This window comes from Clupea harengus, chromosome 7 (assembly GCF_900700415.2).
Source record: "Clupea harengus chromosome 7, Ch_v2.0.2, whole genome shotgun sequence".
Taxonomy (NCBI): domain Eukaryota; kingdom Metazoa; phylum Chordata; class Actinopteri; order Clupeiformes; family Clupeidae; genus Clupea; species Clupea harengus.
Window position 1 is genome coordinate 12,506,085 of NC_045158.1, and position 15,590 is coordinate 12,521,674.

General features: G+C 42.3%; 1 protein-coding gene across 1 annotated transcript; it reads right to left on the reverse strand.

Moving 5' to 3' along the window:
* Window positions 1-292: 292 nt before the first annotated feature.
* On the reverse strand, window positions 293-7,889 carry slc1a3a (solute carrier family 1 member 3a). Its single transcript, XM_012828667.3, has 10 exons — window positions 7,736-7,889; window positions 6,786-7,040; window positions 6,422-6,559; window positions 4,027-4,231; window positions 3,681-3,723; window positions 3,208-3,479; window positions 2,576-2,809; window positions 2,294-2,488; window positions 1,995-2,129; window positions 293-1,690 (listed from the first exon to the last, which is right to left on the reverse strand). Exons 2-10 carry the CDS (start codon window positions 6,964-6,966, stop codon window positions 1,480-1,482), a joined length of 1,614 nt encoding a protein of 537 aa, XP_012684121.1. The 5' UTR covers window positions 6,967-7,040; window positions 7,736-7,889; the 3' UTR covers window positions 293-1,479.
* Between the last annotated feature and the right edge of the window lie 7,701 nt (window positions 7,890-15,590).

Sequence of the window (15,590 nt, forward strand, 5' to 3'; positions counted from 1 at the left end):
CCATTATTATTATTATTATTATTATTATACATCTCCTATTACTCTCTTCCCACCAACCTTTAATGACTTGTGGATGTATTTATACAACATTTGACAAAATAATTTCCCATTCATATGTCCAAGTTAATTAACACTGTCATTTCTGAGTTATAAGGATGATGTTTGATTATCAAACACGCTATATTTTAGGTATGCAACAGCATATACATATTCAAAAGGAACAAATAGCTACAGTATATTGTCCAAAGGAATGCTTAAATTATATCGATACTAAAAACAAGGACCAGACCTGTAAAAGAGGGGCTTTTATTTGCTGTACAATTTCAACAACACCTCTTCACCAATTGTGAAAAAGGTTTGCAGGTAGGCTTGAATTCAGCCGAACCATTGTGGTTCACATCAAGTTTATTACAAGTGGAAAGCAAAAGTCCACATTTTTCTCTCTCTCCCTTAGTCTGTACCTACAGGAAATGTCAGCCTCAGTTCAAGACATTTAATAGAAACTTACATTTGTTAGCTGTCTAGAAATAAATGTTAAAAAGCCATTACTGACAAGTCACATACAGTCACATGTACTTGTATTGCCAACTGTTTTAGAGATCCATGCAGCTTGACATCTGACATGCACATATCCTGTGTGCTATAACGCCTTATTTGTCATGAAAATGTACTGTTTCTCTAATTCTTGTCTGTTTCTATGTCCTACTAAAATAAAAGTATCACAGCACATTATTACCCTTACATACTTTAAACAGGTTTAGCTCACTTTCCCTTAACTGTAATCACAAAGATGAACACTAACCTAGGTAAAAAAACAAAGTTGTAATTTGGCAATTTGGTATTAATAAATGTAGCTAAATTGGAGCAAGTTGACAGATGCTGACATGTAACTGGTATCTTCAATTTCATTTCTCCCCAAATGACAAATATTTTAGAGTATCCCAGCTACAGTGCTGTTCTGAATAGCCAATCAACATCCCGAAGTCCTCTGTAGTACTGTTTACCCCCGAGAGAATAGCCTGTTCTAATCCCTGTGGTTACAGCACTCTAATAGGGCTGCCCAGCTTTCATAACTGACACTGATCGCAACTGATGCAACACTTACTCACAAAAGTTATTCACCAATGTTTCCAGTTGACAATTGAAAAAATGTAAAACAGACACACAGAATAAAAGGCTACCATAACAGCATTTCTGCTCGTAATTCTGGAAAAAAAGATCCAATTAAATATTCAACAAAAAATACAAAATTGATCCATGATTGAATGATTAAAAAAAACTGTACACAGGCTGGTGTCTTGTTTTGCCACTAGCTTGAACCTATTCATGAAACAGCTTTGTCTTTACCCTGACCTTTGAAAGGTCAGAGTTTATTATTATTATTCTGACAATTTGGGAAACATCCCAGATCTGTACAGCAACTCTCCTTTTCTGTACAAAAACAATGACACCAGTGTCCAAAAACGGTATGAATCTCCCCTACATGTTAGTTTCACTATCTGGTATCTTCTCTTTGCCACAGTCAGTCTCTTGAGGGATGAGCTGGTAGGACTTGTTGGTCTCTTTCTCCTCCACTACCGAGTTGCCCATCTCTGCATCCTTAATTTGCAGCTCGTGTCGGGATAGGTGCTCCACAATCCCCGCCCCAATGGAATCTCCAAGCACATTGGTGGTAGTGCGCAGTCGGTCACTGTGTGGCAAAGTAAGAGGTGAATGAGACCAAATGGAAACAGATCACTTAACTAATCACTTTGTTCATCGTTAACAACTAATGTTGAAATAGTTTTAGAGTCCTACTTTTTTTAGAAATCTTTAATCTAGATTTCTAGTGTCCGTCTCAAATTAATTCTTTATAAAAAACCAAGGAAGTTGGATGAGTGTAGCCAACCAAATGCAAGAACCCAAGACACTAAAGTGTAATCAGTTGTATGCTTGTTCTAGAACACATATCTTTCAAGAAATAGAAAGCAAAGCACACAGTTAATTGAACTCACAGAAACCAGTCCACGGCAATGATCAGGCTGATGTCATCAGTAGGCAGTCCTACAGAAGTCAGCACAATCACCATGGTGACCAGACCAGCCTGGGGGATTCCAGCTGCGCCAATACTGGCGGCCGTGGCTGTGATGCTGTTGCAGGGGGAAAGAAAATAAAGTTTTATCACTTATCTGCTGTGGTCTTCTGTTATTACGTGTATATGACTATGTACTATATGACTATGTAAATGTACAAAGTTTAAGTATTTCCATAATCTTGGACCTGGATTTGTTTCTGAAATCAAGAAGCACTGTACCTGATGGTGAGAATCTGGCCAAAGTTCATATCCATATTGTTGACCTGGGCAATGAAGAGAGCCGCCAGAGCCTCGTATAAGGCTGTGCCGTCCATGTTGATGGTTGCCCCCACCGGCAGCACAAAGCGTGTCACCCGCTTGTCGACGCCGTTGTTCTCCTCCAGACACTTGAAGGTAATGGGCAGTGTGGCAGAACTGTTGAGAAGTGAGAAACACTGTGAAGCAGACCTTGCTGCACAAACACACCAGTGAAACAAAACGCCTCGGGAGACAGTGTCTCACCTAGATGACGTGCCGAGGGCCGTGATCAGGGCCTGCAGCAGACCGCCGATGAACACAAGGGGGTTTTTGCGTGTGACGAGGAAGTAGAGCGTGGGCAGCACGACAATGGCGTGGATGGCAAGGCCAGTCATGACCGTCACCGTGTACATGGCCAGCTGACTGCCCATCTGTGTGATGTCATCCATCTCCACAATCTTCCCAGCAATCAGGAACATGATACCCACTGGAGCATACCTGTCAAGAAAGACACACTCATTGAAACCACTCTACTACTGTCTCACTTTTTCTAGTAACTTTGTAGACAGTTCACTCACTATACTGTAAAAAGAATTATGGACAAACAAAATAACAGTAAACAAAAATATGTGCCTCTTTATAAAAACCAAGGAAGTTGGATGAGCGTATTGTAATAGTAATAGTAGTATAGTAATTATACGATACTCTAATTATGACCGATAGGATTATGAGCCTCCCATGTGGGAAGAGTTTTGTTTTTGTCATGTGGTGTGTCTGGAGCAGTTACAGACAAACTTAAGTATGAAAACACTTCAGTTTAATAGGATGGGACACCACCACCGTAATAAATTAAGATTTTCTTTTCCTGTGCTCTGAAGCCGACGCCAAGCACTTACCACATGATGATGGCAACCAGCCTCATGATGGCCTCGTTGAGGCAGTCAAAGAAGTCTTTGAGAGGCTGTCCCTGCTCCTTCATGCTCCCAATGATGAGGCCAAAACACATGGAGAACATCACCAGGCCCAGGGCGTTGATCCCGTTCACCGTCCCCAGGACAGGGATCAACTCCTCCTTGGTGATCTCATGAGAGCCGTTGGTCAGGTTGAAAATGGAGTCATTCACCGTGACCTTGATATGCACCACTCTCTTCCCATACGTGGTCTTGAACTGTGGGTGAGGAAAAGGCCGTGAGAATGAGTAAGGATTGTACTTTTGTACAACAATGTATCCAAGATAAGCAAGAATCAATAGAAACAAATGTTTTAAACAAACAGACGCAGTTTTTTTATTGGCCTCAGTATTTTCGAAATGGTATGTTTGTAAAGAGTGGCCCGGGCAATCTTTGGAAAGGATAGGCCTCAGTATTACCTGTTGTGTGCAAGCTTGCACAATATTCGGGGGGAACATGTTTCTGTAAAAGAATAAACAGAAAAGGAAAATTAGACTAGCGATAAACCAACCCAAACCAATAACACTGCAACAAACAGCTTTTCTTCGTTTGTCAGTAAACTGGTAATGAATGTTACCCTCTGGCTCATGGACTGTTCTAGGGTGCTGTTGCAGTCCCAGATCAGAGCTCTGGGCCAAATCTAGTTTGGACAGAGTAACATGGCAAAGTGCTGTGGAAGAACCAGAGAGACACACAGTCCGTATTTTCTCATAGCCCCTCCAGTGTAACCAACCTCACCACTCCCTCCCCCTCCTGCCAGCGTACCTGATAAGGTCCAGAAAGGCGTCGGCCGCCTTGACTTGCTCGATCTTTTGAGTCTTGACGTACTCGTCCTTGCCACCTTTGCCCGGTTGGATAATGAGGACCATGACGATGCCGATGAAAACGGCGATGACGGTGGTGGTCGTGTAGTAGACCACTGCACGAAGGCCCATCCTGCCAGACGCTCTGCCATCTAGGGCAGCCATCCCTGGAGTTGAACAGGAAAACCACATAGTCAGTGACATGTGGCTGTAATTTTGCGCCTTGAAGCAGTAATTCTAAACACTGGAGCTCTGGCAAAATTAAATTGTGTGGCCTCAAGGCAGAGGGGCTGAAAGGACTTGTCTGAGACTCCTGCATGAGCCGATCAGATAGAAGACTTCACTATTGGAGGGCCTGACCTTCTGCCTATTTGTGGGTTGAATTGAATACATAAATACACTCTGCACAGAATACATTTTTTTAACAAAATGTCATAAGCTTTCCACCCATCAGAATTATCTGATGAAACAAAGAATATGGTATGGCAATAAAGAAGAGACATTGAACGAACAGAAGCCCTGAAACAACAATAGAATCCATGGGGCAGTAAAATGAAACGTCTGTTTTTTTAAACTGTCAGCCGCCATTCCACATTATTATTGCTTTTCAGCCGCTGTCCAAGCAAAAGCTCTTTTGTGCTCGGTGAGATGTATGTGTTCTTTTGATAGTGAACTACGTGCCCCCATCGTGGCCTTGGGCCTCCTCCTCTTTTACCCCCTAACACACTGATCTCATGGCCCCTGGCCTTTTTCTTTCTTTGCTCTCCTTCCTGTTCCTTTCTGTCAGGCCTGGGAAACTTGTCGACTAGACATGTTCACCCCCCGACACAATAATTACACCTATCGCCCTGGAAACAAGGAAGACTGCAGCAAAAGCTTATCCTTTCGGACAAATGACTTTCTTATTCAAGGAGCTGTTCAGGGGAACATAATGTCACACAAAAGTCAAAATTCTGCAGCTGCCCACATGCAAGGCTGTGTCACTTAAAAGTTGCTTTTAACCTCTGGGACAGAGCTAATAAAATTAGCATTTGCCATTGTTGTTGTACTTAAAGGAACAATTAAACATGGTGTACTACAAATGCACAAAGCTTTAGTAAACTAACCACAACAAACTAAATAAAACCGGACATCAGACATGGAAAAGCCATCCAAAGTAAAGGTTCTGCTGCTGAAAGTAAACAGTTGTTATCCCACCCCTGGGGGCTTGGGGTCTGCTTTGAGCGGCATTCCTCTTAATTGCATTAACTGGCTCTGCTTTTCATTTACCTACTCCTTCTTTCTGGGCGCCAGGAAAATCTTAATAACTGTGAAATGCTATTGCAGAGCAAGAGAGAGAGAGCTTCAGGGAATCTACAATAGAGATGCCTGCTTTCAGAGGCCAGTGAATGAGGCTTTTGTGTCCTCCGGCCATACCTCTCCAAGGCTGTGGTGCCCTCTGACCCCCTTCAGACCCTCGTGCCCCACCCCCGAACCCCCTCCTGCTTTGAAGAGGAGCTTACTGGGCAATGACCACACATATATCCCCTCCTCTACATCACCTGCTGCTCTGTCCATCTGTGCTCCTCGCATCTGGACCCAAGACTCAGGTTTCCTGCGCAGAGTCTTCCCCCTCTCTCTCTCTGTCTCTCTCTCCACTCTCAGGCCGAGTGATATCAAAGAGACATCTGTGCGTTATCTAAATAAAGTGTAGTGTTTCTGGACTGTGCTTCTCAAGTGCTGCTGATAATAGTATGGCTTTCACTTTCATGCTGACCTTGTGAAAAAAATTGTGTGCAGTATGTGTTAAGTTGGATAGCCAAAGTAACCTCACACATACAACAACATATTGATATACGTAAAGAACCCTATTCACTGTTTGTTGTTGAATACTTATGTTTCTTGTACCAGGTGTATAACTAATATTAAAACAAATCTCAAAATACCCTCTCCAGTATAATATGTAAACAGCCGGGGATTTCTTTTTCACAGTTTCTTGAAGAATAATGCTGATAAAAATAAAATGGCTGCTGGATAAACACAAGGTAATCTCTGCCTCAAAGGTGTTTGGTGGCACAATCCCAAAACAGTGAATAAACATCTAGGTGGGAAGTGGGTTAAAGCTCACTGTCTCATTCAGATGTAAAAGTAAAATTTCCCTTAAAACCTTACCCTAACGTGATGAAAGACATATAAACATAAAAATGTATAATTGGAATATTATAGTGTTTTATTTATGATTTTTGTTAGAATAGTTTGTGCCTGGCTAATCCTAGCAGATACGCAATGGCTTTGAAGTGAACACATATAATGCTGGGAGTTGTTTTATCATCATTAAAATGAGATGTGGCTGATGTGTAGGCCCTGGTTTCACATACCTGTAATTAAACTGGAGACAAGGAGGGGAAGCACCAGCATCTGCAGCATACGCATGAGCAGTTCGCCAGGAAAAGAGAAATATTTCACCTCCCGGTACGACATCTTATAAGGCCGCAGACCAAATCCCAATATGATCCCTGTACAACAGTGCACATCAATGTCCACATCATAAGGAGCACAAATAATGTCAAGTCCATCAAGAAATTAGGCACTTTTTCTTGGAGGGTATAACTGCAGACTGAGACATCTTGACTTAAAAGTACCTTCATGGAATTCTACGGATAACAAAATTCTTATTTTGTATTTAGTTTTTGCATTTGCAAATGGAAGTGAGTGGGAGAAGGTCTCCAATTTGGTCCTTACCAATAATGACTGCAACGATGGTGAGAATGACAAAGGCATTTCTGAAAAAGAAGCCCTTCATGTCCTCCTTGGAGATATTTTGCACTTTCTTCCTGGCCCTCATTGAACGGCTCTGTATGCCCTGCCTGATCTGCTGCACTCGGTTCCTCGGAAGAGGGTTCTCCCCGTTGCTCTGAGTCATGCCTGCAGAAGCCGAAGACCTGTGGCTGTTATGTTTTTTTTTCCTTCTGGAATCCTAGAGGTGCTCCTCTTCCCCTGTAGGAGGAACATTTCAAGAAGTGAGCTCATCTTTCAGAATAATGAGCTGGTTGGGGTGGACCTCAAAAAGCCACTAAACACAAAATGGGGCTTTAAAGACACTTCCTCTTCTTGTGGTGATGTCCCGGGGAGCCCGTGTCACAAAACATCTGTTAATTTATCCCTTCAGCTATCAGCTGGCCAGGACTCTGCACCACATCTCAGAGGGGAGTGCATTCCAAGAGCCATCAGCCATGCATCAAAAGAACTCATTCATGAAATTAAGTTTCACAGACAGGCAGATTAGGAAATTGAAACAGTCCCCCCCCCCCACCCCCTGAACAAACAGCAGTTAGTTAGGTTCCCTCCAGTTGACTTCCCCAAATGATATCTTGGTCACACTGACCGCATGGTAAAAGATCACACATTACACACAGTGGATGCCAAATGTAAATTAGTGTAGTTATGTAACTACTGGACACGTGCTCGGCTTCTTTCGACGTAAACACAAAGTTTGTGTGAGCTCAGCTAAGGAGGAGAGCCAAGCTCTTCTACCAAGCCACAAAAGGAAAACAGCTTCACATGGTGTCAATGATAACCACATTGTTCTCTACCTAAGAACTTAAATCAGAATAGTAAAACTATCTTGGTAGTGATCATTTCTTTTTTTTTCAAGAAAAGGGGGAGTTTAAAGAATGAAAGAATGCATTTACCTCAGGAGACGTTTCTCGGTCGTGGTGGAAGAATGAAACAGAATATCTTGAGCAATATCAGCCCAGCGCAGCTATGTGTGTGAGTGAAGCGCCAAATCCAGAGGAGAGGAGGGACGGAGGCGAGTGGAGAATGAAAGAGCCAATAATAGAGGGGAGTAAGGGGAGGAGGAGGCGGTGCATGGGAGTGCCAGCTCAACCCTGGAAAGGGGAGGGAAAAAATGAAAAGAGCACTCTCTCTCTCTCTCTCTCTCTCTCTCTCTCTCAGGCGGAATTGCTTGTGGGTCTCCCCTCCAGTTAAAAAAAAACATTAAAGAAGAATGAATTGGCCCCAAGAAGATGGAAGTCTTTTTTTTCCTGTCCTTGTTCACTCTCACACTTATGTTGCACACACGATTACTGGATAAGATACTTACCATCGGTCATTAGGGGCCAAAGTAATTTGTTTTGTGTTCTTGCTTGTTAATATAGTCCATAAGCAGTTGTTGTGTTAACAAATCATTATGACTTGGGTTTTCAAGCAGTCTGAAAATAAATGTTTACCCACTCCCTGCAGCGATGTGTGTGTTTTCAACCACTTTCAGCTGTGGAAGGCTCTGTCCAGTTAAATTCACAGGCTGAGATAACAAAATAAACATCAACCCACATTAACTCACTTGAGAGGTGTGGTTTGTAGTAATATGCCATGCAGAACAGTTTACTACTGGGCAATGCCTCTGAAACGTACTCTAAAATGTGGTAAACACATGGAGTACGGTTGTCTCTGTCACATAATCTTTCAGAATATCATAAATGTTTCTTTCAATAAGTAAAACAACAGTGAATGTAACTGTGAATGTAGGTCCATGATGTCAACAGTAATAGGTGTCCATGAAAAAACAGCTGTCCTCTGAAAGAGTCAGACATTAATGCAACTTTATAGCCATTCATTGTACTAAATGTCATGGCTAGCTCTCCTTGTATCTACTCCTTGATACAAGTGAGTTTTTTGTTGTAAGATGTGAAACAGCTAGAAGTTGCCACTGTTTCTTGGAATGAGTATTTGGTCAAACATAATTGGGATGTGTGAACTATCTTGAGGGCTGACTTTGATGTCACACTGTATCAAAGCTATTGTCTATATTTCAAAGCTAAGAATTGTGGCTTTTAATATACCTCTTGTATGCTAATAAGGTTGATGGAGATAGCCTTGCTTATGCAGGCACAGCAGGTTAAATGGTCCGACTCATTTGGTGACTGTGCTGATGACTGTACAGGACAGGACAGGCCAGGTTACACAGAAACAGTGTGTCTTCATGTTTGCCAATGCACATGTAAAAGACACTGCTATCGTAATATTGAACTTGTCCCTGAACAACATAAAGTTTACGTCGTAAACAGATGCAAGTGAGGTGATGCTGGAATGCAAGCAACTGATGGTATGTGGTGTAGAAATGGCACCCAGAGAAGGCTGCACTGTTTACCAAGGTCATGCACGCCCCTGAATACACACAGACGGGTACAAAAGTTTAAAAAAAGAGAGAGCCAGGAAAATGACTGTTTACCCACTTAACTAACAATGGTAGATAGGTAAGAAAGTTAACAGTGCTTTGAAAGTGTGATAAATAAAGAATTCACTCGTTTGTCTTGCACGTTGGTAGATTGTTGAGAAACTACTCTAGGGTCTTTGTTTTGTGTACTGACACAGCCACAAAAGGGAATTAGCGTTATCAGCAGACGTGTGAAAAGATCTTGTGTTGGGTTACTGTTATGCGAAAGCACAGCCCTTAAGTTCCTCTGCCTCTCAGGGTGAGGCTGATTACTCTGTGGCCTTATTCACCAGCACCTGTTGGCCATGCTCTACTTCACTCGGGCCCCATTCCCTGAGTGATCATGAAGGTGTGATGCAACCCTTGGAAATAAAGACACAAAAGTGGGGACGGAGTATAGGAGGAGGAAGGGACAGAACAGAGAGAGATGAGGGGAAAAAAGAAAGGAAGAGAGAGGGGCAGATAGCTCATGTTCCTTCAGTGCAGACACAGTGCTGCAGAAACCACAAATGTTTGACAGCACAGTTTCAATGTTTATTTCTATGCAGGGGTGGACCTGGTGTCACTCCGGAGAGTGAAAAGTGGCCTAATAATGGCCTTCAGAGTGGTTTCGAAGACACAGTTTCATTTGCCTTTTCACTGTACATGCCCTCACTGAAAGTATTGTTCTCCAGCGAGCATGACGTATTCTTCTGTACAAGTTTCCCTACTGTGACTATCTGTGAAAAAGATTATAGATGGAATGTGGAGCTGGAAAACATCTATAAACCCTGTTGTGGTTTCTGCAGACTTGGCAAATGTTTGGTGTGACAGATCACAGGCAGAGACTTCCAACCATAAATAATAACACATTTCTGCCCTACATTGATCCCGTGGAAAAGGCTAAGAATTTCATATCTGTGGTCTCAAACCATTTACTCACATTTGGAGATTGTTTCTATTTTGCGGTCTTTGTAGCATTTACAGTCATTTGAATGGGAATCGAAGAATTGAACAGCACTCAAACATTCCATTAGGATAAAATCGGTTCTTAGAATTCAATTTGATATTATCCAATTCTGTTCATCCATTCACTCCATTTTAACCACAGACTCCATGTTTGGAGTGGCTGTTGAATCAACCCTGGTGAAGAACGATTCGGCATATGTAAACTGAACACATTGTCTATGTAGCACCCTTCAGAGGGCAAACCTTGTTGGGGGAGTGCCTGGAAAAAAGAACAGGTGTGCGTTAGCAGTATGGTCAGCACCCCAAATGACTTGGATGATTTAGTCATGAGAATCGAAAAAAAACAAAGAAGAAGTCACCCAAACATAAATAAACAAACAAAATCCTCGCTTCAGACATAAGGTAGAGAAAAACATCTTGGGCTGCCTCAATTATTACAAGGTTGATTGACTGCAATAATAACAGACCACCCACCAATAAAACAAAATGCCCTTCAGGATTCAGTAGCTGAGGCTCTCAAACTCTCATGAACATGAACTGCAGAACACCCTGCCCTCGATTTCTGCATGTAAGTCTACACCTCATTGTCGGGTTATCTCAGGCAACTAACATAGGTAAGTCCAGGGAGGGGCCACTCCCGTAGGACTGCTAATTTGGGGCAGGCTATGGGATCCCTGCTCGACGATGCCACCCTGGGGACAGACAGCACTGTGCCCGCATTGTCCCCCCAATTCATTGTGCCCAGGGTTTCCCATGGATCAAACTTCAAACAAGGCCCTCCATGTTGCCGTACCTGTTGTTTAGGGCCATGCTGGGGACAAGGCAAGTTGCCTGTTCTCACATCTCAATGGGTCCCACTGGATCCACTCAAGGGCTCCTGGCTAGTCTGCCCCCATCCCCCAGAAGAGCCCCAGTGTGTCAGAGCTGCTTAACTCGGGGAGAGGGAAGCATTGGTAGACTCGAACATCGCATAAACAGACTAAGAGACAACTCTGTCTTGAGTATGTAAAAAATTCACCTCTTCATGTAAAAAAACAGCCACTCTGAGGTAAATGATGGGCCTGTGATTGCCCTGACTGGCGCCAAGGGAAGCCTCATCATCCAAACAACAGCCTTTGTAAGCAAGTGTTTTAGGTTACCCTCCTTTGGAAAGAAGGAAATGTGAATGATCCCCACTACTTTAGTTTAAACTGGCCGTTTAATACATGCTACACATAAGACGCCATCGTGTGTAATAATCTCTTGAAAGTGATACAGAAAAATCACAGCTCAAACAATAGTTGTTTTGAAGAGAGTGTCTCTCGTTTCTCAGGGCATCAGTATCCCAGGAGAGGGAAAATGTCATCTCAGGGTTCATTCGGTGTTTTGGCACCGCCTGTGACCTCAGGGCTAGGGGAAAGAGTGCTCTCTCGACTGTAGAAGTGTTTGTGGCCTGAGCAATGCTGCATGCTGCAACCGCTGCAGACAAAGGAATTGGCATTTAAATGATCACCAATGCTTTGCCGTTTACAATTCACAAACCTCAGCAGTTTTTCATTCCCAATTTTCTGAATGAACACTTTGAGGATTTGTTTTTTCAAATTAGGTAAGTGTAGTAAGGCTAATGAAGCCACAACATTTTCATGACAGTCCTGTACAATGAAACACATTTGTTTAAATCCAGTTATATTTATATTATTATTTATGTCCAGAGACGAAATTAAATGTAGTTCTTATGGTATGTTTGTAGTTTAGACACATACACAGAGCTCAGACAGTATCAAGTCACATTCTACATTGAGTGTCACCTAGTGGCAAACTGCTGAGGGTGCCAACTGTGAGGAAAAAGATCAAGGATTAGGCCTCTGTCTTAATTTGGAAGTTTATCATGATGACAAAATCTTGACAACTGTTCATAGTAAGCCACATGATTGTAGGATAGCATGTATGTTAGTTTATATGATCTCTCCCTGAATGTCCCAAAGTGCCTCTGAAGTCTGACCTTCCATGCTGACCTCTTGAGATAACTGTCCAGAATGTTCTCTTTCGGCCACTCTCATGGGCCCTTTTAATAGGACATCCTGCATTCTCTGAGTGTTTCTTGAGCTTTTAGTAAATATCCGTTTGTCCTATTTCAGATGGAAATGAAGATAAGATCCTAATGTAAATGAGCTTTAGTCAATGCCATTTGTCTAGGATGTCTCTGGCTTGCCCACTCCTATAGTTTAGTGCAGGGGTTCTCAAACTTTTGCAAGCTGGGCCCCCCCAAAGCTGGTTAGGGGTAGTTGGAGCCCCCCCACCCCAGCGTGCCGCCCGCGGCCCGCCGCCACCGCCCTCAACTACACCACCATATATAGATATATAGATAGATAGATAGCGTATTGTTATTGATAGGCCTGACATGTCAAGGTTAGGCTATTGTTATTGTTAGGCCCATACAGACAATTATTATAACTATTTATTATTATTATTATTATTATTATTATCAGTAATAGTAGGCCTATTAGTAGGCTATTCCTTATTATCACCATCATTATGTTATTATTATAATTAATGATTATCGACCAATTATTATTATTGTATTATTATTATTATCATAATAATAATTAGTGTTATTATTGCTATCATTTGGATACTGTTATTATTATGGGCCTCTTGTGATCATTACAAAAAAAATCCTACAGGTCTGTCAATGTGAGACATGAGCCTGCTTTGCATTGCAAAGGTCCTCAAATCTTGGGGCTATGTTTGACAAACATATCCTCAGGTCATCCTCGATCTGTGCGCGGTTGCGGTATTTAGTTTTGAGCGCAGTGAGTCTTGAAAAGCCTGCCTCGCACAAATATGTCGACGCGAAAAGGAAGAGCATTTTTAAGGCTATGTCGCAAAGCTGATCATTGCTATCCAGAATGACGAAAGAGGGGAGATGCCTAAGTCTACTGTCACTCTTCAGCTGCTCTTTCATGTCGATTGACAGCTCGTCTGCTGAGCAGAGAAATGGATCCCGAACTCGGGCGAATGAACGGTAGTCGTCTTTGAAATAGGACCCAAACTGATTTCTGATATTCGGCGTGATAGTGTCATTTGACATAGGTATTGCGCTGAGTTTAGCTCCTATTCTACACGTCTTGCGCGGCCGGCAAAATCAGTGTTTCGACAATTGTATGGGGTTTGCCAAGCTTAGCAATTCTATGAGCAACGACATAAGATGCTTCCAGACACTGCTTGGAGATGGTGGTTCGTTGTTGCTGGAGGCCATCACGTTCATGTTTAAAGAAGTCCACAGGCTTCTCTTTCTGACTTTTACGAATCAGAAACGTGTCCATAGTTGTGTTTGTTTGCTGATACAATGTGTGTGAAGTTAATAAAGTTCTAATTTCAACGTCGTGTTCTTGTATGTGTGGTTGTGAACGACACGAATAATGGATAAGGATAAGGCTGTGCTAGGCAATGATTCCTAACAAAACGAACTGTACACAATGTAGACAGGGACAGCACAAAATAGTATTCAAGTGCTGGTGTTTTATTTGTTGCAACACGGTGGATGATAAAAAAATGTAAAGGTCGGTGTTAAGGAGAAAAGGGCTAGCTGCAGTTGGAAGAAGGTAGCTAGCTAGGCTAGCTCTCGGGGCTACGAGCTTTTTCAAAAGACTGGAGCAAATTACTCCTTAGAATAGGCTAAGAATAGACCTACTGCAAGTGCAGTAAGGTATTACTAAGGAAGGAGTGAGTCTTTAAAAAGACTGTTTATAAAGCAATGAATATCTGAATGATACAGGAAACAAGAGAAATTGGACAAACTCTGCAGAGTGTCGTATCAGGGTGAGCTCTTACCAATGCCTGCGTTTTTTTTTTTATACTGGGAAGCTTAGGCGCAACTCGCGTTCAAATGATAAAACTCCGTTTTGATTGGTGGATCAGGAGCAAAACAGTATTTGATTTGTTTGGGTCAGTCCAGCCCCTTGCATTTCGCCACTGAGGGAGCTTTCACTAACCAGTGACAGGTCGGCGGTCGTTTTTTTTTTTCTCCGTCTGTGACATCGCGCCCCCCCTGGAGAGTGTTCGCGCCCCCCCAGGGGGGCGCGCCCCCCACTTTGAGAACCACTGGTTTAGTGTATACCTGATGACCACTATTCATTATTCAGTGGTTTTCTTGTAGGCATGGCATAAGTGTGGGCCTTCCTTTGTAAATAAAGTACATACTTCAGTTGCACAGCTATCCAGATTAAATCAGATTAGAAATCATATTCTGGTTCTGAACATATAGGTAATTTCTTTGAAATTTGTTATTTAGATAATAGAAAGCACTAGTGTGGTGTGATTGTTACTGTGATTTTAGCATAAAACATTTAAGGTCATTCAGGGCGTTATGTTTGATATGCATGGTTTCTAATACTGATAACTGTGTGTTCTGTACTTAAAAAAACTGAATCAATCTTATTTATTTATGGAGAAAAAAAAATTGAAGTTAGGATCAGGTACAGTTATTGCCTTCAGGAGGGATGAGAGAACTGCTGCCCTCTGCGTAATCCTCTGCAAAGTCCCTGCGCAGTCCACTACGTCTGGGTAAAGGGTTTAACCTCAGTAGAGGAAGCAGATGGCCACTGTAAGTCCTTACAGACACACCTGTCAAACGGACAGTAACTGCTCTACTCCTAATCACATGTGCCATGCGAAAGGCTTTCTGAAAATTAATGAGTAACAAGCAGTGCAAGGTGTGTGCCTCTGGTTGGAATCCATCATGGACGAGTTATTTGAGGACTGGACAGAGTCGCTGGACATGTTTGGATCCTTGTGGTTGACTGTCCTGGGAGGTCCAGATCTGTCAGAGGACTGGAATTTGTGTCTACGCTTGCTGGAAAACCTTTGTTTGGATCTCCTGGGAAACGTAGACTCTCTGGTAGAAGACCCGGATGTATGTATTAACTTGTTGGGATCACTCAATTCTGACGACCCCTATTTTTGGACCTACACAGATGTATGAACAGAACACTGTTTTTCAGGAGGGACAGCGTGTGATTATTATGCACCGTGTGAAATCTGTGATGGATCATAGGCTTCAGGTTCTCCAGCAAAACAAGAAGACCATGTGAAATTAAATGTGCATGTGACACGGTAAATCAACCTCCAGATAAGTAAAATCAAAGACTTGGAAAAGTCCTTGGAATTCAAATCTGGGGTGGGGGGTCATAATCTGTGTTGTGTAAACGAAAAACGCTTCAGATGGAAAACCTGTTGACACATGAATGAGATTGTGATTTTTAAATAACTTATCTTAATTTAAATGATTTGGACAAAATAGTGGAGCATCCAATTTCACATTTCATATTTTTAAAGGACAAAGTTCACTGCTAGTGAGAGAATGTACAATTATGGATGAATCAATAAACTTGTATGTCACT